This window comes from Cyrtonyx montezumae, unplaced genomic scaffold (genome assembly GCF_038088225.1).
Source record: "Cyrtonyx montezumae isolate F1298 unplaced genomic scaffold, pur_monq_1.0 scaffold_25, whole genome shotgun sequence".
In the NCBI taxonomy this organism is placed as follows: domain Eukaryota; kingdom Metazoa; phylum Chordata; class Aves; order Galliformes; family Odontophoridae; genus Cyrtonyx; species Cyrtonyx montezumae.
The window spans coordinates 219257-241036 of NW_027071992.1; the positions used below are offsets into that span (position 1 = coordinate 219257).

The 21780-nt window shown below is 36.0% G+C and overlaps 1 protein-coding gene across 2 annotated transcripts in view; it reads left to right on the plus strand.

Moving 5' to 3' along the window:
• Positions 1 to 20831, plus strand: part of POLK (DNA polymerase kappa) — a 35059-nt gene extending 14228 nt beyond the window's left edge. The window contains exons 5-16 of one of the 2 annotated variants that reach the window (XM_065739742.1): positions 1450 to 1602; positions 1967 to 2098; positions 3010 to 3163; positions 4603 to 4818; positions 7958 to 8082; positions 8297 to 8463; positions 10659 to 10691; positions 12558 to 12654; positions 15292 to 15463; positions 16316 to 17263; positions 17970 to 18021; positions 20471 to 20831. In XM_065739742.1, the coding sequence (XP_065595814.1) occupies positions 1450 to 1602; positions 1967 to 2098; positions 3010 to 3163; positions 4603 to 4818; positions 7958 to 8082; positions 8297 to 8463; positions 10659 to 10691; positions 12558 to 12654; positions 15292 to 15463; positions 16316 to 17263; positions 17970 to 18021; positions 20471 to 20474 (2253 nt within the window). In that variant the 3' untranslated portion in view covers positions 20475 to 20831. Of the gene's footprint in view, positions 1 to 1449; positions 1603 to 1966; positions 2099 to 3009; positions 3164 to 4602; positions 4819 to 7957; positions 8083 to 8296; positions 8464 to 10658; positions 10692 to 12557; positions 12655 to 15291; positions 15464 to 16315; positions 17264 to 17969; positions 18022 to 18156; positions 19745 to 20470 lie in introns of those variants that run through there. The other variant, XM_065739741.1, reaches the window with a different exon arrangement.
• Positions 20832 to 21780: the final 949 nt, after the last annotated feature.

Genomic DNA, 21780 nt, shown 5'->3' on the forward strand with positions numbered 1-21780 from the left:
TATAATCTTTAAAAGTCACCATATAGGTTCATAGGTTCATAAGGTTGGAAAGTACCTACAAGATCATCTAGTCCAACCATCCTCCTATCACTATCCCTACCCAACTACTAAATCAAATCCCTTAGCACCTCATCTAAACGCTTCTTGAACAGCGCTAGGGATGGTGCCTCAACCACCTCCCTAGGCAGGCCATTCCAGTGCCTGACCACTCTTTCAGAGAAAAAATGTTTCCTCAGGTCTAATCTAAATCTTCCCCGGCACAACTTGTGGCCATTCCCTCTCGTCCTGTCATTATTTATCAGGGAGAAGAGGCCCACCCCCTCCTCACCACAACCCCCCTTCAGGAAGTGGTAGAGTGCAATAAGGTCTCCTCTGAGCCTCCTCTTGTCCAGACTAAACAATCCCAGCTCCCTCAGCCGCTCCTCATAAGACTTGTGCTCCAGACCCCTCACCAGTTTTGTTGCCCTTCTCTGAACACGCTCCAGGGCCTCAATGTCCTTCTTGTAGTGAGGGGCCCAAAACTGAACACAGTACTCGAGGTGCGGCCGCACCAGAGCTGAGTACAGGGGGATGATCACCTCCCTGCTCCTGCTGGCTACACTATTTCTAATACAGGCCAGGATGCCGTTGGCCTTCTTGGCCACCTGGGCACACTGCCGGCTCATGTTGAGCCGAGCATCAGCCAACACCCCCAGGTCCTTTTCCTCTCTACATTCCTCAAGCCATTCTGCCCCAAGCCTATAGCATTGCATGGGGTTATTGTGGCCAAAGTGCAGGACCCGGCACTTGGTCTTATTGAACCTCATCCCATTGAGCTCAGCCCAGCTGTTCAGCCTATCCAAGTCCCTCTGAAGGGCCTCCCTACCCTCAGGCAGGTTGACACATCCTCCCAACTTGGTGTCATCTGCAAACTTACTGTTACATGTTTTTGCTAGCAATCCAGTCTTACGATATGTATTCCTGTAACAAATGCTGAGGAATTTTACAAAGGGATTAACAGCAGCTTTCTTTGCAGTAAATGAGCCTGTCTCAGACCTTATTTCTCACTAAGTAAGATAGATTGTACTGCCCATTTAACCGCTGGTCTTTTTTTCATGTGTCTGAGCCAATTTTCTGAAATGTGATAGCTTCAGTTAGGTGTATTGGAAATTCACATTCTATTAATGTATTTTCCTTTGTTTGTTGTTTTTTTAAGATAGCTGAAGCTGCGTCTTCAGTGGGTCTTACCCAGTTACTGACTGAATTAGATTTTGTATTTTTTTCTCTTGTGAGGGGTTTGTTGCTTTTTATACCATTTGCTCTAGCAATGTTCTCTCTGGGAGCTAGTGTCACTCCAAACAATTTTTTTAAAAACAATGTACCACATACATCAAAGTTATTAGAATCATGTGTACTTTTGCACTTCTGCAGGGTTCATAGTTTTTTCAATTATTTCTTTATTTTGTTCAGGTGGACAAACTTGTGATGGAACTTGAACAGAGTCGCAACCTTAGCTGTACTATTGTACACATTGACATGGATGCCTTCTATGCAGCTGTGGAAATGAGAGACAATCCAGAGCTGAAGGAAAAGCCTATTGCAGTGGGATCAATGAGTATGTTGGTAAGGCCAAATGTGAAGCTAATACAGAAATTGATAGTGTTAATCTAAAAATGTGATATAATGTACAACAATAGCATATAATAATGAGAAGTTTTGTTACTTTATGGAGGAAAAAAAAAACAAGCAGGAACAGTAGAGGAAACATCTATTCTAGACCATTTTAAGCTGAACTTTGTTTTTCAGTGGAAAGTGTAGTAATGAAATGTTAAAGGATGTGAACAGGCCAGAGAGGAGAAAAAATATATTAACTTTAATCCTATTCAGTCTTTCCTCTGTGCAGTTACATGATCAGAATTTAACACTAAGTATCACTGAGTAAAACCTGATTACTAAACACTAAGCTTGCTTCTTCTCATCTTCCAAGTCCACCTCAAACTACCATGCTAGGAGATTCGGTGTACGTGCAGCCATGCCTGGATTTATTGCTAAAAAGTTGTGTCCGCATCTAACTATAGTACCATTAAACTTTGAAAAATACAGAAAAGTGAGTAAAGAGGTAAGTCTGGAAAAATAAAAAACATTCTAGCCAAAGATTGGTGTACTTTGTTTTAGACTTTATCAATCCATCAGTTGTAGATAATATGAGATGTGGCAGTTTAAATGTTACAATAGAATGTGTTTGAACTTGTTAAGGATCTTGGATTTCATTATGCATTTGTCGTTTGTTACTTGATGGGAGTAAAGTATTGAAAGTTACAGTTGGTTTGATTTTATATTTGTGATCTCACAGGATCTGGATTTATTTCATTTTGTCAGCAAAAGCTGAATCTTGTCATTAATTGTTTACAAGCAGATGAGATGCATCATGAGAGAACAAATAAATAAAAATAAAGGAGGGAAGAGGCTAAGAGGAACAGTAAAAAGCAAGATTTTATTTGTTCTATCAGTTTAACGTGATGTTTTGGAGGATGCACTCAACATACACATTTTGGAGTTGCTAGTGGCTCTGACTAGAACTCTAAACCACTGCTACACCAAATGTTTGACTATTACTTAGGACATGGATTTTTCTTACATTTTGCATGTGTGATGTCTGTCAGACAGTGCAGATAGGCAAATCAGCTAACACACTGCTTCTGAGCTTCTGCCAGTTTCCCAGATCCCCAGAGTTTTGTTCAAGTAGTTACAGCAGTGACTTTGAACCTAATGTCAATGGAGTGCTTATTCACTGAGTTCAGTGACCTGTACAGTAAAACACAGTGCTCAGAACCCCTTTACTTGCTTATTATTGGTATCTTGGAACTTGAGAGTAGTCATGCTATAGTTTTGTAATATCAATAAATTATTTGCTCTATAAATGTCTTTCATGTTAATGGTCATCTTGAGTTTTCAGAGCTCACCTCATGATTACACATCAAGATCTATTCTTACAGCAAAGTTTTAAAATTTCTCTGTATATTTATGAAGGTTAAGGAAATACTGGCTGAATATGATCCCCATTTCATGCCTATGGGCCTTGATGAAGCCTACCTGAATGTAACAGAGCACTTGGAGGAAAGGCTGAACTGGCCTGAAGATAAAAGAAGATACTTTTTGAACACAGAAAACACTACAGAAAAAAGTAAGCAAACTGCTCTTTTTTTTTTTTTTGCCTATAAAAAGCATCAGAAAAGCATCTTGCAATGAAAGTACACATATCTAAGTGCATTCTTTGTAATTCTATATACTATCTACTTTTGATTTATTAGATTACAGGTTCACTTTCTCTACTACTCACCCATGCACAAAGGCCATACTGATGACAGTTAGGATTTAGAGATGTAGTTTTTTTAACTTGTGGGTATATGAGTGTGAAAAGTGGTAGTAGGTTTACTATACCTGGTTGCATGTTTTAACTACATATTTTGTCTTACAATTCTAAACTGTAATTTTGCAAATACATAGTAATAATCTTGTGACTTAAGGAAATACAGAATAAATAAATTGATTATTCTAAAGTTTATTTATAATTTGCCAAAGTATTTTCTAGAACAAAATACTTCAGCAAGTTCTGTATATCAGAAATGTGAGAAATTATCTGCAAAGGAAGTGTGTATAATCTCTATTAAGATGATTTTACAAGACTAGAACCATGCAAAGAAATGAATGCTACAGAAATATGGTAATGCTTAAAAATATGTCGGCTTCACGTGGCTCCAGAAGGTGGAGTTGGATTCACACCACAGATGTGTAACCAATTAGGAATAATAAAAAAGGAGTCAAGTAAATTGTTGGTTGAAGTGCAAACTGGATAGTTTGTACTATTGTATTCAAAAAGAGCCAAATAGCTATTGAGAGGGTAATGAAAGAAGCTGTACTGAAGAGCATTAGTAGAATAGAAGGAAACAAACCGGCATTGTCTTTGCAAATTAATTATCACTGATGCATCATCATGTGTCTCTTCATACTTATCTGGTATCTGTATTCTTTTTCTACCACATGCAGCACTGAGAATGTGAAGTGTAATAGAAAAGTTTATAGAGTCAGACAAAGGGCTGCTGTCATTCCTAGTTCTACGATGACTGCAGCTGAAGATTAGAAGTTTACCAGGTTGGCTATTCTAGAACCAGAGTTATTGCAGTATCCTAATATCATTTAAAAATGGGAAGAAAAAAACTGGGGAAAAAAAAAAGCACAGAAGATTTTTATTCCCATGATAAAGGGAGTATCTGGACTTCTCTATGATATGAAACAAAAGTAATGCTGAAATGTTTGTGTTTTCCTGCTATTATAGTACCGGGAATTAAACCTTCCAGAATGCTTTTCTGGAAGTGAAGCCCAGTCTCCTACTCAATTTTAATCTCAGCCAAGTATAATCTTGAAAAGAATAAAACAGTTGTGACTCTCCTTTCTTCAGATGGAAATGCAATGCAATCATTTTGGCTAAATAAGCATACGTTTTTTTGTCAAACAGAAAAAACAGAATTGCTAATCGACTATATTTTTCTACAGCAGAGGAAAATCAATGAAATAGATGCCATATGTGTATTGATTAATTGCTTGTGTATTTATCTAATACAGATAAAGAAGATATAAACGTATCTGGCACATTGAATGTAGATGGATACTCTTCTTCACCAGTGCTGTTTGAAGATGGCATGTCAGTAAATGATGATCACTCTGGACAAAGAGATCAGTCGCTGAAAAATGTGGTTGTCTTTGGAACCTCTGCAGAAGAAGCTGTAAAGGAAATTCGCTTTAGGATTGAGCAAAAAACTCAACTGACTGCTAGTGCAGGTATTCAAACAAATATAAGCAACAATCCTGTGCGTTTCCACAGTGCATCGTTGTCAGTGGTTTGCAAGCTGGTTTGACCCAATACTGTGACGATTGAGGCAGGGTATCCATGGGCCCGTGCCCCAGGGAAGAAGTGGGAAAGGGAAAAAAGGGAGAAGGGAGATGGGCCTAGGAACAAAACAGCGGCAACGATATGACAGGGAAGGTAATTTACTAAATACAATATCAGAAACAATATAATGAGCAGTGTCGGATAAACCGAAGGCCTTACGCTAACGCTGAAGGCGGATGGCTGCAACAAACACCCACTGCTGAGCTCCATCCTGAACGGAAGAGAGAGTCCCGTGACCGCAGACAGTTTTTATCTTTCCCTCTGAGCAGAAACACGTAAAAATGCAAAGCATCGCACAGTCTTCTGGGGAATGTAGTTCTTCTCTTCTGAGACAGGCATATCCTTAACTATCGATGATCCACACAGCTAGAGCATTAACTCTTTAACTCCCAATACACTACATGATGTTGTGATGTGGAATATCAATAATTAACAAAAATCATAAAACCATGACAGTCATGTACTCATCTCTGGAGATGTTACATGCTTAAGAAATAAGTATTGCGACAGCATTTTTGTGCTGCAAAGAAATTTGCCCCCTTTGCAATTCTGTAAAGACTTGTGACTTCCAAGTCAGTACTGAAACATTAGATGTATCAAAACCATTCCTCTTCTTTTTTTTTAATCACTGAAGTAGTTATATCTTTTGCTTCTTTCTTCTTGAAAGTAGTGCAGAGAAGTGAATTAGTGGGCTCAGGAATTACTGTTAGCACTGCTGATACTTGTAGTGCCTCATGTAAATTGTTTTAATAGGCTTATGGCTGTAGATTAATCTGTTATCCATAGCTGAATTGCTTTTAGCTTGAAAAACAGGTCAGTTATTGCTACTTATAACAGTTTTGCCACACTGTTCCTTTTGTTCCTTTTAATACAATATTAATTTAAAGGATGATTCTTAGAGAAGTAAATGTGTTTAAGTTAATAAAATATTGAGTAGGTTTTTAATATTTACCATTCAAGCTTTCCATCTTCAGGCAACCTACCTGTAAGTCTCAACTGTTGTGTTGATAATCTGCCTTAGATATCTAATAATAAATAAATAAATACAGAGTATGTTACTAGCAGTTTAGTTTGGTTGGCATCCAAACTGCTTTGTGAACCGGGTCAGTGAGGCATCAGGGAATTCTGAACTTTATGAAGCAGGTGTGAAGGCCAGGGAAATGTCAAAAACAAGCAGAAGTAAAGCAATAGGTAGTAGGAAGGAGCTGATGACATTACTACGTATGTTATTTCTTAAGTAGTAGGAAAATAATACTCTGTTCTTCTGAAATGCTATCCCCTGGAGGATAAAATACTGTTTATAAAGCCTTTACAAATGTATCAAAGTGAAACATGATTAGAAGGCTAATAGAAAAATTCTGATAAGCCGTAGTAAAATGGAGTTACTTCTACCACCTAGACCATGGATAAGCCGTAGTAAAATGGAGTTACTTCTACCTTCTACCACCTCTGGGCTTGCCTGGGACTCATTGAGAGAAGGTGAATCGTCCTGGGCGGCATGTGTAACTAACAAAACCTCTTTATTTTTTCAATAGTTTTTTGTTAAAACATTAAAAAAAAGAAGTCAACACAAACATTAAACTAGTGGGATATTTGATCTTGATTTCGTGAAATTGATGTATCAGTGTCTTGTTCAGTAGCAATGGCCATGAATATCAGTGAGTACTCAAGGTGCTTGTCAGAGATTTTTGATCTCCTGTGCATCATTTTTGAAATAATTGTTCAGGAATATACATACTGCCAAAAAGTGATTCCATTAATATGATGTGATTGTGAGGTATATTTTTTTCTGTAAAGGTGGATCTTATAAATTTTTGCAAAGAAAAATGATCACATTTTTCTTTCAGTTGAATGTTTGATGCAACTCTATACATTCTATTTGAAAATTCACAGGTAATATATTTATGTAAACTGAAAATGGAGTTGTGAGTGCACAAAAAAGCTGAATTTTTTGAAAGTCTTGCAACCTCTTTTCAAATTCCTTTATCAAACTGGAAAGTGAAGCACGTTTTTCCACTGTTCATAGGACTACGATTAGCCATTTTATCACAGTGCATACAATTATTTGCCATAATTTGCTGTAATTTGTTCCATTTTGAATGCTGCTATGGTTTGAAATATAGCATAGGCAAGTTAATTTTCACCTTGAAGATGCTTATGTAACTTGTTTTCACCTATGGAGTCAATGCTTGAACTGTATGCAGTCCACTAATGGGAAATACTGCTTAATATCACTTAATAATGCTAAAGGTTTACAGTCCTGTAGGACTGCATTACTAGCTGCCCAGAGGCACATGCTGTATGTGGGGTATTGGTTACTCAAACATGATCCAGGCTGTTATACAAGCAAGCAGATAAAAATTTAGATAAAAAATTTACTCTGTGAAGCAGAGTATTTTATTTATTTAGCTAACCAATCCTATAGTTCGTTTGTAAAGCTGTTCACTTTTTTAGAAAGGAGCAACTCTTACCTACTTCTACCAACTAGGACCAGTGAAATGCTTATGTATTTTTTAATTATAAGTAATTTCGTATCAGTGGTAGTCCAAAAAATACTAGTATAGTAAATTTCGACAAATAAATTGTCTTTTTTTTCTGAACTACAAGTAGGAAATAACACCTTCACACTGAAACTTATTAAAACTGCTGTTGTAAGAATTTCCTTTTGACTTACTGTAATCACTTATTACAACAGTCATAAAATCTTTCAGTCATGTAACAGATGTTATTTTTAAAACACTTGTTATTTAATTCCTCATGACTGACTAGTACATGTTCTGTTACCCTTTCTCAAAATAGTAGGTATGCTTTGTCTGGTGCACCAATTATTTTTAAACTGTCATATGTGTTTATTTTCTCACAAGTTTATTACACTTTTTTTTCTCCCAGAATTCCAAGAAACCTGGATATTGCTAGTTACAATTTCTCTTTTGCTTTTACTGAATGTGTGGGCTACTCTTGTTCTTTTAAATAATGGGTGATTGAAATTACAGTTCTGTATTTTTCAAAATTTTATTTGTTTTTAAGGAATAGCTCCAAATACAATGTTAGCGAAAATGTGCAGTGATCGTAATAAGCCTAATGGACAGTGCAGAATTTCTCCTGAAAGACAAGCAGTCCTGGACTTTGTAAAAGATTTGCCCATTAGAAAGGTAAGAGACACTATGAGATTTATTTTACAGTCATTTATGCTCCTGATGTTTGAAGAACAAGATTTCTCGTTTAAAAAAAAAAAAAAAAAAAGAAAAATCTTAAGTAATATGCCCACTTGTATTTTACGTAAGTTTTTTTTAGTAGTGGATCCACAAATGGTAATTTCCATTTTACTGTTTTTTTTTTTGTTTGTTTGTTTGTTTGTTTTTACAGGTGCCAGGAATAGGAAAAGTAACAGAGAAGATGTTAAAAGCCCTTGGAATTGTGACTTGCTCAGAACTTTACCAGCAGAGGGCACTGCTTTCTCTTCTTTTTTCGGAAGCATCTTGGCGTAGTTTTTTGGATATCTCTCTTGGACTGGGTTCGACGCATCTGGAAAAGTATGCTTTGGTTTTGTTGCTTTTACATTTCTTGTTCTTACATTTTGCTAAGTGTTTCCATGTGTGTTTTATATAATTTACATTTTAAGGCATGTTATATTGACAGACAAAAAAAAATTAGGCTTGTTTAGTATATATATTTTTATATCTTTGATACATGTTATTCTTCTACTTGTGACTAGGATGCAAACTGTTGCTTTTAACCTTTGGCTGTTCTGCATAACGTATGAAATGTAATAAGTCTGTTAGATAAGTTACATGTAAGTGTATTTTATTAAATCAAGTCAGTATAAGTTGTACTCATAATAAATCATACTATTATATTAATATGTAATACACTATTATACTGCATACAAATTTATTATTATATTAATTTATATTTTCAGATGATATCATAATTACTGAAATAACTAAAGAGGTAACAGTCATTTATCCACAGCAGAGATGTTCAGTCATGTTTATTTTATTAAAATAATACACCTTCACCATTTTTTATTGTCTGATAGTATTGAAAATCACATTGGTGGTAAACTTCCTTGTTTCTATTGAAAGTAGGTAATTTTTACGTGTCTCCTATCATTTTATGTACATGTCTAAGATAACTTAGGAATTTACGAGAATAGAACTGAAGATTTAAAATTCTTCTTCCTATCTCTTCTTCTGAGATTCATTATTGTATGTTTTTTTTATCCTATTGTTTGAACGGGGAGAAATAATTTTTGCTAGTAAATCTGTCTTTTCAATACTGTACCTCATTTCTAAGCCTGCCCTGGATACAAAAATGCTGCACTTAACTTTAAAAATCATAGCACTTTGCTATTTGGTATTTTAAGAACCAAGATTCCTAATTAGAGATTGAGTCCTTTCTTGTAAATATTATTTCCATAAATATCCTTCTGTCCTTTCAGAAGCTATAAAATTCTATCCATAAATGGCTTGATCATGATTTGATTTCACTAGGAATAAGCTTCTAAAGTATCTTACTTCTGAAAAACGTATTTCACCTTATTTCCTTTAGTTTCCTGACAGTAATAGATCTTACACTTTTCCAGTTTGTCTACAAAATAATATTGACAGTTAAATTATTGTAGACAGGTAATGTTCTGCCATGAATGCTCCTGAAAAATATAACAAAAAAAACCCAGGAAGTTGGTGACTTGAGAAAGAACATGTGGTAGGGCTGACTCTGTGAAGGGGATTTGAATAAAACTGGTTGGACTGGGTGACACTGTGGGTCTTCCAACCTTTTTGATTTTATGATTCTATGAAAATCAGATTGTTGTTTTATTTGTTTCTGCAATGATAATGGAGCCTGAAATGCTCCTTTAAAATTGCTAGATTGTTTCCTTATTTACACTGTCTTAGATATTATACAGTCTGGGAAAAAACTTGCTTCCCTTTTGCAGTGATAATCTTGATTTTTGACATTCTTGATGATGTCGTCAAAGATTTGTTTCATTGTTTGATTTTTTACTAACATCAACTTGATTTAAGTTATTTTAATATGGAAAAAGCAAGCCCTTAATATGTGACCACGTGAGTTCTCAATAATTGGTTCATCGTACGGTCATTGCTTTTGACTGGGATCTTTTTTGAAAATTTTAGGATAAAAACTGCATTTATGAGGAAAGACTTAAATTTATAGATAGAAGAATATAAAAAGAAATAATTCTGAAGACCTTCTGCATCTGAAAGTACAGAACCATTGCTAAATAATTCTTAGTAAAAACTTGGAGAAAAAAAAATAGGAAAAAAGAAAAGGCCTTAGTATGTCACATTTTCCATGGGCAAAAATTCAGGCAGAAGGCAAATTAAACATTCAGACAAATATCCAAATATACATAGTACGTTTTTTACATGGTGTGGATTTTACTAGCAATAATTGTGTTCTACCTAGGAGAAACAGATTTTTATTTAGTTTTCAGATAACTCTCTCTGGTAAGAGAGAACAAGTTTATTTTGCAAACTGGTAATTCTTACTGATATATGTAAATATTATTATATATTATATTGACATATTTATTAAGGTATATACGTGTGTGTGTGTTTGCTTTGCACTCAGACAAGCTTAATGTACAAGATTTGCCGAAAAAGGTATTATTCAGATTTTACAGAGAAATGAACTATTTTTTGAAGCACAAAAAAATAACTGTTACTGGCCAAGTGAATGTATTAATTTATTTTTCTTTTTAAAGGGATGGAGAAAGAAAAAGTATGAGCACTGAAAGGTATGCATTTTTTATCTTGAAAAAATTTACATTAATCACTATATCTACTTCATGTCCAGATGTGTATAGTTTTTTCATATAAATTCATTGTGTATTTACATATTTTAAAAAGCTAACCAAGCTCACTAAATCTCATTCAGGCACCAACCTCACCCCAACCCCTTTTTGGCTTCAGAATGCTCTGGAAGTACTCATGTTGGTTTATTTTCCTATTTCTCATCGTCTCCTTCTCCTTGAACCATAATGTAGAGTGGAAACATTGAATTTTTTTTGTGTTTCAGCTTAATGCCAGTGTTGGTCTAGTAGCCTGCAATCACGTGCATAACATGTATAATGTGATAAAGTCTTGAAAGGCACTAATTTTGCAATGGTTTCTGAAATGTGTTTCCTAACACATTCTTAGTAACTTAATACTCCTTTAGATTAATATTCCTATTGAGACATAATAGTTTGGGACAACTTTAGTAAGGATTTCCTCCTAATGCCTGGTCTAAATGTCCCCTTATTTATTTTAAAACTGTTTCTCCTTGTCCTATCACTGTCTGCTGTTACCGTCTGTTTTTTTTGTTTTTTTTTTTAAGCCCCATTACATACTAGAAGGCCACAAATGAGGTCTCCCTGAAGCCTTTTCTCCTCCAGGAAGATCAAGTTCAGGCCAGTCTTGTGCTGTTTTGCAGGCTGGTAGATAATCTGAGTAGGCTGTTGCCCTTCTGTGTTTTTACTTTGCTTAATTCTCTCTGAACAAAGATTTGGTTGGATGAGAGACATCAGTGGGCTGCTGGGATCATGCAGCTAGTTTATATGAAGGGAAGAGAGGCGCTTGAAATGACATTCTCTCTCTCTTGCCCCTTCCAAACTTCCAAATCATATAACTTTCCACATACTGCAGCATTGCAATGCTGTAAATCACTGCAGTATTATCTATATAATATCACCTCACATATTGGGTAATGGACCCATAGTTAAATATTCAATCTGTTAGTCTGGCAGCATGCAAGTATACTTAGGGGAATGTGAATCATAATAGAAGGTGATTAAGCAATACAATCCAGTAAACCTAAATATAACTTTGAGACATGAAAACTAGTGTAACTGCATTGACTTTGCACTTGTAAGTACAAAAAATATCATGCCTGAAATGAAACAGTGGGTTTGTGAAACTATTCCAGAAGCATCTAACCACTCAAAGTTTTAATTCCAGTGTGCCTTAAAACCATGACTAACTGAAACTTGCTTTTCCTCATATTATTCCTAAAAAGCAGATGGATTAATGGAAAAAAACAATACATTAATTCCCCTGATGAGAATCTCTAACAACGTTTTTGGTAGAAAGTGAGTTTTTCATCCTCTGTGACTAGCCATAATTATCCTAGCTGGCATATTTTTCTTTGTATCTGCATTATTTATTTCTGACACTTGGCTCTGATGTTGACTTTCTAATCTTCTCTTTCTTCTGATGTTACACAGCAGTGTACAAAGGAGATTACATACAAATTACTTTGCTGCCTCCGTGAATTCAGCTGGTGTTAATATTCTCTCTTGCAAATATTTAAACATCAGTGACGTTAAATCTTATTCGTTTTCAGCTACTGCATGAAAAGCTGAGCTGATATATTGTTTCATTATTTGAAGGGTTTAACAAACATCTATGAGCACATAAATGTACATAAATCTTTTTGTACAGTATATGTATCAATATTCTTTTATATATTTGAAGTAAGCACTCAAACTCCATAATTTTTTTTAATGTAGATCTATTCAAGTGTTAAAACAAAAAACAAAACAACAAAAAAAAACCATTTAGATGGCGGTCACTGAACAAGCTTTAGGATTTATATTGAAAAGAGTTCTTTGTCTTTATCTTAGAACATTCAGTGAAATTAACACGGCGGAAGATCAGTACAGCTTGTGTCGAGAACTCTGCAGGGAACTTGCTCAGGACTTACAGAAAGAGGGACTCAAGGTATTTTTCCATCTATTTACTTTCAAAAGGACACCACTTTGCACTCAAAATGTAGTAGTAGTTTGAATCAGCATCACTTTGTGATCTGTCTTCAGGCAATTATCTTACATAGTTCGCAGATAGTTTGTATGTTTTAGACATTATTTTGATTTTGTTCAGATGGATATCTGATAGTAAGTGTAGAAAAACTTACTTTGACCAAGTAAGGTCTAGAATGTCTTAAAAAAATTGCTAATGCCAATGTTAAAAAATATGAGAGCTGTTGAAAAGAATCTGATGTCTATGAGCTGTGCTCTGGTCAATCATAGAATCACCAAGATCGGAACCTCCAAGATCATCCAGTCCAGCTGTCTATCTAACATCAATATTTCCCCACTAAACCATGAAACCATGTCCTTTAGTGCAACATCCAAATGTTTCTTGAACACTTCCAGGGACAGTGACTCTATCACCTTCCTGGGCAGCCTGTTACAGTGCATGACCATTATTTTGGAGAATAAATTTTTCCTAACGTCCAACCTGAATCTCCCCTGGCACAACTTGAGACTATTGCCTCTATTCCCGTCACCAGTTACGCAGGAGAAGAGGCCGACCCCCACCTGTCCACAACTTCCTCTCAAGATGTTGTAGAGATCAGTAAGGTCTCACCTGAGCCTCCTCCAGACTACACAGTCCCAGTTCCCTCAGCTGCTCCTCATCAGACTTGTGCTCCAGACCTCGCACCAGCTTCACTGCCCTCTTCTAGGCAAGCTCCAGCACCTCAATATCTTTCTTGTAGTGAGGAACCCAAAACTGAACACAGTACTCAAGGTGTGATCTCACCCATGCTGAGTACAGGGGGATGATCACTTCTCTGCTCCTGCTGGCAGCACTATTTTTGATACAAGCCAGAATGCCATTGGCCTTCTTGGCCGCACTGCTGGTTCACATTCAGACAAGCATCGACCAACACTTTCAGGTCCATTTCTTCCACATGTTCTTCCAGCCTCTCTGCCCCAAGCCTGTAGCATTGCTGGGGGGTTATTGTGGCCAAAGTGCAGGATATGGCACTTGGTCTTGTTGAACTTCATCCCACTGGCCTTGGCCCAATCCAGATCCCTCTGTAGGGTCTTCCTTCTCTCAGGCAGATGGATGTTTCCTCTCAGCTTGTCGCTGACAAACTTACTGAGGGTGCACTCAGTGTCCTCGCCCAGGTCATCAGTAAATGTATTGAAGAGGGCAGGCCCCAGTACAAACCCTTGGGAAAGGCCACTTATGACTGGTTGCCGACTGGATGTAGCTCCATTCACCATCAATCATGCAATTCTAGTATACTTAAAATGCTGTTTCTCTCCTATTTTTATATGGAATCCAATCAGTGGCCAGTAGTATAGTTTAAAAATCCTATGTTCCTGGTTTCCAGAAAAGTTAGTCTAACCACTTGGTAGTAAGAATGATATGAACAGCCCCTGTATTCCTTCTCTCAAATTTTGTTTTATGAGGGCTGTTCTGAATGTAATGCTTTCTATTTCAAGGTGTTATCCCATGACATCAGAAGCAGATCTTGGTGGTATGGCAGTAGAGAGGTTGAACCTTCCTGTCAGTATTCCTTTATGTTTTGTTGGCCTGTGACAGATGGCAGCTGAGGGGCAAAGTAAAAGGGAGCTACAGGAAAGAAGTTGACAGACTCCTTAGCAGGGTCTGTGGTGAAAGAGCGAGGGAAAATGGCTTCAAGCTCAAAAAGGGGAGATTTTGGTTGGAGCTTTTAAAGTCTCTTTCAACTGTAAGGATTCTGTGATTTTAATGTGCCACATGCAGCTTCTTGGTCATTGCTGGCAAGAATACATAGCTAATGATGGTGACTGTTGAAAATGGTGATATTCTGCTTCTTGTAGATGTTGTACTTTCTATGGAAATAAATAGGAAGCATTACTTTTGGAGCAACTTATGTATTTTCTGGAAAGATTAACTTCTGTATTTGTCTTTATGGTAAAGCCAGGAATAACATTCAAGACCTAAAAGAGTTCTCATTAGTCCTCTTCTGCCACAAATAATTGTCTCAGCAGGTGTCAGGTTGAAAGAGAAATCAACAGCAAATAGATCAAAGGAGTAAACTTACAAGTGCACCAAAGCACGAGGAGTGTCACTTATTTTCATGTGAATGTCCGTGATAAGTCACAAATGGAATGTTATGGAAGTTTTTGCCAAACAGTATCTGCCAAACACAGATGTTATGTGTTGCTCTGACAACACTGAGGAAGGATCCTTAATAAGATATTACTTACACATTCTTAGTATTTTCCCAGCAAAACTAAGATATGAGGCACTGAAAGCTTCCAAGTGAGAAAATAATTTTGGTAGAGAGGGTAGAGGTTGTGACTGTAGCCAAAGCCTGAAATCTAGTGATCATGCATAGATGACAGAAGGTCAGATGGGAGCCATAGCCAATTGTCCTATTTTAGAGAATTTTACTTTGGCAGTAGTTTTAGAGCAATGTAAATTCTTACAGATAAATTTTTGGCTGTACCCTTTGCTGCACACTGATAAGAAGGAAGTCTTGACTGTGGCTTTAAGGCCCTTACAGAGATGCTGCATTTATATTTCTGTCTGTGTCATATAAGATATGTATAACTTTTTCTATTTTTATTTTTTAAATAGGGTAAAACTGTTACTTTGAAGCTAAAGAATGTGAACTTTGAAGTAAAAACAAGAGCTTCAACAGTGCTGTCTTCTGTTTCTGCTGAGGATGAAATATTTGCTGTTGCAAAAATGTTGTTAGGAACGGAAATTGATAGTGTTGCTCCTCACCCTTTAAGGATAAGACTTATGGGTAAAGCTCTTTTCAGAATTAGATCGTATAGCAAAAGGAAGTAGTAGACTGTACTCTAAAATAAAACTGATATAAAGGAATTTATCCTTTCTCAATTACCAAAGAGGTTTTTGCAAAGTAAAACATCTCTGGAGTACTGAATAGTAACTAGTATGTTTTCCTAATAGAAGTTGTACCTTTCCTACTACCTAATTGCTCTGGAACATCATACACATTTGCAGGAGAGTACAGTCTTAAATGTGTAACAGTTCTTAATTCTGCTGCCTTATAAACGTTTTTAAATCTGCTTTGCAGTACAGCAACAATTTGTTTCTGTACATAACCTCTTTTGGAAACAAATGTGTTAAATAAAAGTGCTTGGAAATTTGAAGACGCAAAGTTTTGTGAGAAATTTGAAAAATTCTGTCAAAATGAATTCTGTATTTTGAATCTAAGGCCCATGACTTGGAGTGCTTACATGTCCTCTGATTTGAACAGTTCAGTAAAGTATTAAACTTAGTTGTCCATAGTAGCAGAATGTGCTGAAGGGAAAAAATAATAAAATAAAATGGTGGGGAAACCTGATGTGAATTTGTCTTTTGGACTGAAATTTACTTAACTGTGTTAACGTTTATAGCCTCATACTATGGTGCAGGCAATTACTGCTTTTTGGTATTGAAATTAATAATAAAGCTGTGCAAGTTTTCAGGTCTGATAAAAGTGCATTAATCCGTTGTTAACATTTCCAGGCCTCTGTTCATAGGAAAAGCACACTTATATTGGGTGAATGTTCACCTCAAAAAGATTTTAAGTAAATATCAGGTTTTTTTAAATACTGATATTTTAAGTTGTGACTTTGTTTTTCATTATTAGGTGTACGAGTATCAGGATTTCTAAGTGAAGAAGAGAAGAGATACCAACAAAAAAGCATTACAAGCTTCTTAAAATCAGGAAAAGAAGTTGAATTTCCAAGGCTTCATCTGGAGAAATCCAACCAAGAAAATGTCACAAAAAGCTCAGAAGCATCTTCCAGAGGGAGTTTTTTTGATAAAAAGCGAGCAGCAAGGCAACTAGACTGTAATAATCTTTTTCCAAATGAAAGTGTAGGTAAGCAGCACTTTCATGGTATAAAATCAACAGCAAATTTTGTGGAAGAAGCAAATAAGGTCTCAGACTTGCAGAAGTCTAATGTATGTGAGATCTTCACTTGCCCTGTTTGTTTTGAGGAGCAAAGTAGTAGTAATTTGGAAGAGATTAATAGGCACATTGATGAATGTCTTGCTGGAACTCTTGTAAAAGATACTGTGGAAATACCTGAAAATGATGTTTCAAGAGAAAATACATATAACTTCTTATCCCACTGTGAAAATGAAAATATTGATGCCTGTAAAAAAAAACAAAAAACAGATCAATTAGCAGGAGCAGACCAGTCAGCAAGTACATTTGAAAACTCTTCTAGCAGTAGCAGAGATAAAAAATTCACTCAGATAGTATCTGTAAAACCTTACGGAGAAAAACAGCCTGATGATCTCATTGATATTCCTAGAAGTGCAAGCATAAAACAGTGTATCTTTCCCAGAAGAAATTCACAAGAGAATGCAGAACAGTTTGGAGAGATGGATCATACAGAAGAAACTAGTGAAGCCAAAGAAGATAGTGTTCTTGTTTGTCCAGTTTGTAATTCAGAACAGAAAACCACCAGCCTTATGTCATTTAACAGACATGTAGATGTCTGCTTAAACAAAGGCCTTATCCAGGAGCTTATAGAAAAAGATAATTGTTCTGCTAAGACTTCTGATACGGAAAATTCAAACAGAGTTGGTGAGTATGCATGTTAAGATATAATTTGGTTATTCACATTATCTACTTGTGTAATGCCAATAATTTGGTACTTGTATACTTTTAACTTTTCAAGATATATCAGGATATTTTTGCAACAAATTCATTGGGGTAATGTCTGTGTAAGGGGAAACTACTGTATTTTAAAGATGTCAGATTGGTTTTATTGACAAACGAGGTTTCTTAATTAGGTGGCAATTACATAGTGCATTATCATTTGCAGAAGTGGTAACATAGGAATTACTGATCATTTCTGTAAATTGTCTGCTCCCTCCCTACCATAATCAGCTTGATGTTTGCAAGGTCACTGAAGTTTAGGTGAAAATTACTGAAAATGTCTTTAATCTAGATTGTTTCAGAGATTCACTTGACAGAAGATTTGAATTAATGTGCTGGCAAAAACAGAGGTTGTGAACGTAAACATAAAGCCAGGAATTGCTGAGGTCCCATAGTTGTACCTATAACATGTTAAACACACAGCCTGTTTATTCAGATTGTTTCTCTTTTCAATTAATCTTTGATCAGATTCAGTTCCACTACTGTTGAGCTTAAAAAAAAATAAATAAATAAGGGAAGGAAAATCTTTATCCAGAACTGTTCTTTTAAAAGTTCTGCTATGTATATAATTTCTGCATCATTCTTTCATTTTTGAAGTAATTCACTTTTATTGTTCCCAATTACTCTTCAGGAGGTTTAAGCAGAGGACAGCAGTGTCAAAAATCATTACAAGGAACAAAAAGGTGAGGTTATGCTGAAAACAAAAACTAAGTACACAACTCATATTGTAAAATATTCAAGTTAAGAAAAAAGTAGTTTGAAAGTTATATAAATATATATTGTGTATTATATCTCTTTAATTTTATTTTTATTTTTAGGTCTGGACTAATAACTTCACAGTCAGCATCAAAAAAGGCCAAGCCATCAATCAAGTCTAAGCATACAATCGAAATGTTTTTTAAATAACAATGCAGTAGTGTAATTCACATGAAGTATTTTGTAGTGTTTTATGACTGCAAATTAATTTAGCATTGGTAGTAGTCAGGGTTCAGATGGAATATGGCTGGATTCAGACTGGAGCCATTGCATGCTTATCATACTCTGTGAAAAGAATATGATGCAGGAGGTAGAAGAAGAGGCATAACCGAGGTAATGCAATTTTTTTTTAAGTAATACTTTTTTAGGCTATGAGAAATGAAATTGCTAGCACTTCTGAGTTCTTTTATATTGAACATGTGAAACTTTGTTAGAGTCACAAGCAGTTTCATGAACTGTCTCTGCTGTTCAACAAAATAAAACTGATTAAAGCTGCCATGGAGCATATCTGCATGGCAAGCTCCCGAGAAAGGGACTCACTAGCTTGAGTGTCATGTTGTGCTTGCTGATGTCCCTTTTCTAAGATTTTATCTGGCACCATCTCTGCAAGGCAGAGAGTTGGCAACTGTAGTTGCTCAAGTTAATACTTCCTTGGACAATTGAATACCAGATTAATTTGCGTTATTATCTGTGTGATAAAGTGGAAGAGTCAAGCTACTTGATTTCAGTTCTTGAGAATGTCTGTCTTGTCACTGGACACAAAAACTGGTTGATCTTCAAATGAGAGGAATTCAGAGCACAGCCAAGTTTATGTTGTTCAATTTGTACATGTTGGTAGGGCTAAATTTAATATACATCACTGTGCAATAATGATATTAATATTGTATAAATATGTGCAATATCTTGAAATGAAGTATGCTTACTGTTTATTTAAAATTATTTTCTGTTTTTAAATCGATTATGTTCTGTCATTGTGTAAGCAGAAGGAGGGAGTTGTTGAGATATTTGAAATACTCTATATTGATAGTCTTATGTTTACACCAAATTGCTTAAATTTAAATATTTTATAATTAAATGTATAATTTCTTTCTTAGAAGTTATACAGTGACAAACCTTTGATGAAATATGAACTTTTAAAAATGGATAATCTTTAAAATGGCTATGATAGGAGCTTCTGTTCCGTTGCTTAACTGCATGGGGATTACCTTGTGGCTTACTTGTTTTTTTTAAATAAACGTGTCTTTTGAATGTTTTGGATGCTCAAGCTAAATCCAGAATGTATTTTTTCACTTCCAAGTTTTCTGTAATGATTTCAGTATCTTCAGCCTGTTCATCTCTGTTTGCCAGATGTCACTGTACCTGCAGATCTGTTATTTGAATTCAGTGCTCATTAATGTGCACTGGACAAAATCAGCTAGGCTAGCTCATACTATTCTGCAGGCTGACAGTTGACTTTACCTAAACAAAGTCAGTGAGCTATCAGCATTGGCTGTTCTGCTGACAGTGGGGAGAGCTGGAAATTTCTGGTAGGAAAGATACCAAAACAACTGAAGAAACAGTGACTACTGTTAAAAAAAATAAAAAATAAAAATGAGCACCTGTCCCTTTATTGATTTATGTATGACTAATTTAATAAAGTGTAGAATCCAACATTACTTGTCAATGTGTATGTTTCTTTAAAGTGTGTTATTTTACATGTGCTTAGCAAAAACAAAAAGAAAAAGAAAATGCCTCTAAATACTTGGACAAATGAAGCTAGTTTGGCTTAGCCTTGGAAAATGTTTTATCATCTGTTTTAGAAAAGGTGTCATAGATTTATCTTTGAATTTCACGAAGTTAAAACTGTGGAGTGTGTTAGATTTGATGTGGAAACAAAGCTCATGGTATGATTCCAAATCCAGAAATGTCTACTTTTTGGGATATGTGTAAAATGTACCCATCTGGAAAGGTTACTCACTGTGGATACAGAAAGTGCCTGGTGTCACTAGTTTAATCTTTTCGTTCTAAATCATCTATCTCTCAGATGGTATCTTATACTACAGTTATTACTGTTCCTATCTAAAGAAGTCCTTCAGTTCAGGAGTAAGTATTGTCAGAAATCTGTGACGCGATGATTTCTTCTTGGTTCTTGTGGTGAAAGCTGTGCTAGCAATGTTTTTGTTTAGCATACTGCTCTGACTGTTACCTGTATTATCCATTGCTAATAACTGTTTTTAACTAAAATCTGTTTTCATTCTGGAAAATCTTTGTAACTTGTTGCTGACTTAATGTTTAAATTATTTCCTTTGTGAACCATTTCACACCTGTTATATTCACAGTCTTGAAACACATGAGTGATCTAGGGTGGCTGCAGATGAGAATTTTCTCTTATTTAAGGTAAACGTGTACAGAGTGGAAGAACTCACTGAGAGCACTGCAGAGAAGAACTTGGACGTGACTCAGCAGTCTGCACTTATAGCCTAATAGGCCAACAGTATCCTGGGCTGCAACAAAAGAGGGGTTTCAGCAGGGAGAGGGAGGTGGCCCCACATTCAGTGCTGTGTCCAGCTTGGGGCCCCAGCTCTAGAAGGATGTGGAACTGTTGGAGCAGTCCAGAGGAGGACCTTGAAGAAGCTTAAAGTGCTGGAGCACCTCTCCTTTCAAGACAGGCTGAGGGAGCAGCTGAGCTGCTTCTGCATGAAGGAGGGAGGACTGTGGGGAGACCTTGTGGCTTTCCAGTACTTAAAGGGAATTTACAAGCAGAACAGAGTCTGACAGGGATGGAACAAGGGGAACAGTCTTAAGCGAAATGAGAGGAAATTGAATATTTAATATTAATTGAATATTTAATATTTATATTTAAAGTTAATTTAATATTTAATATTATGAGGACACTGCCACAGGCTGCACAAAGAAGCTGTGGATGGCCTGTCCCTGGTGGCATTCAAGGCCAGCCTGGGCAGCCTGATCTGAAGGGTGGAATCCCAGCTCATAGCAGGGGGATTGGAACTGGATAGTTTTTACGGTACCTTTCAACATAAGTTATTCTGTGATTGTGTGAAATAATCTTGAATTCCTCTTCTAGTTAAAGGTAATTGAGGAAAGGATGACATTTCTGTGATCTCAATGTTCTTCTCTCCATGACTTCTGAAGAAAGGGATGCACAAAGGCATTTATTTGTGAGGAACACATTTACCATAAGTGGAACAGTCCCTTTAAAAGCCAAACTTGTAAATCCTCAATCCTTAGAGAAACATAGTCCGTAGAGCAGCATTCTCCTATTTAATCTGTTTATTGCTGTCATAATATCTTTATTTACTTTTAGGTTTTGGAATACGTTGTATGCAGAATGTTTGGATGAATCTTGGGATAACCTATTTTTTTTATTAGTTGTCTGGTCTGGATATCTCAGTCCTAATTTTTAGAAATGTTCTACTGGGAATACATTAATACTTATGTTCATGCCATTTTGTTTTCAAAGCTGCTGGATTCCATGTTGTAATTCTATAGACAGGATCATCAGCAGCAGTTTGGGCTTGAATTGGTCTGACATCTTGATCCACATTGGGAGTTATTACAAAGTTTATCATGTCCCTGTCTCTTTCTTACACTGCAGAATGCAGACCCAGTGAAGGGAATGAATTGTTGAAACTGTCAGGAATCACACTGCCTTCAAGGGAGCTTAAGGAATGTCTTGCTTGTTTTCC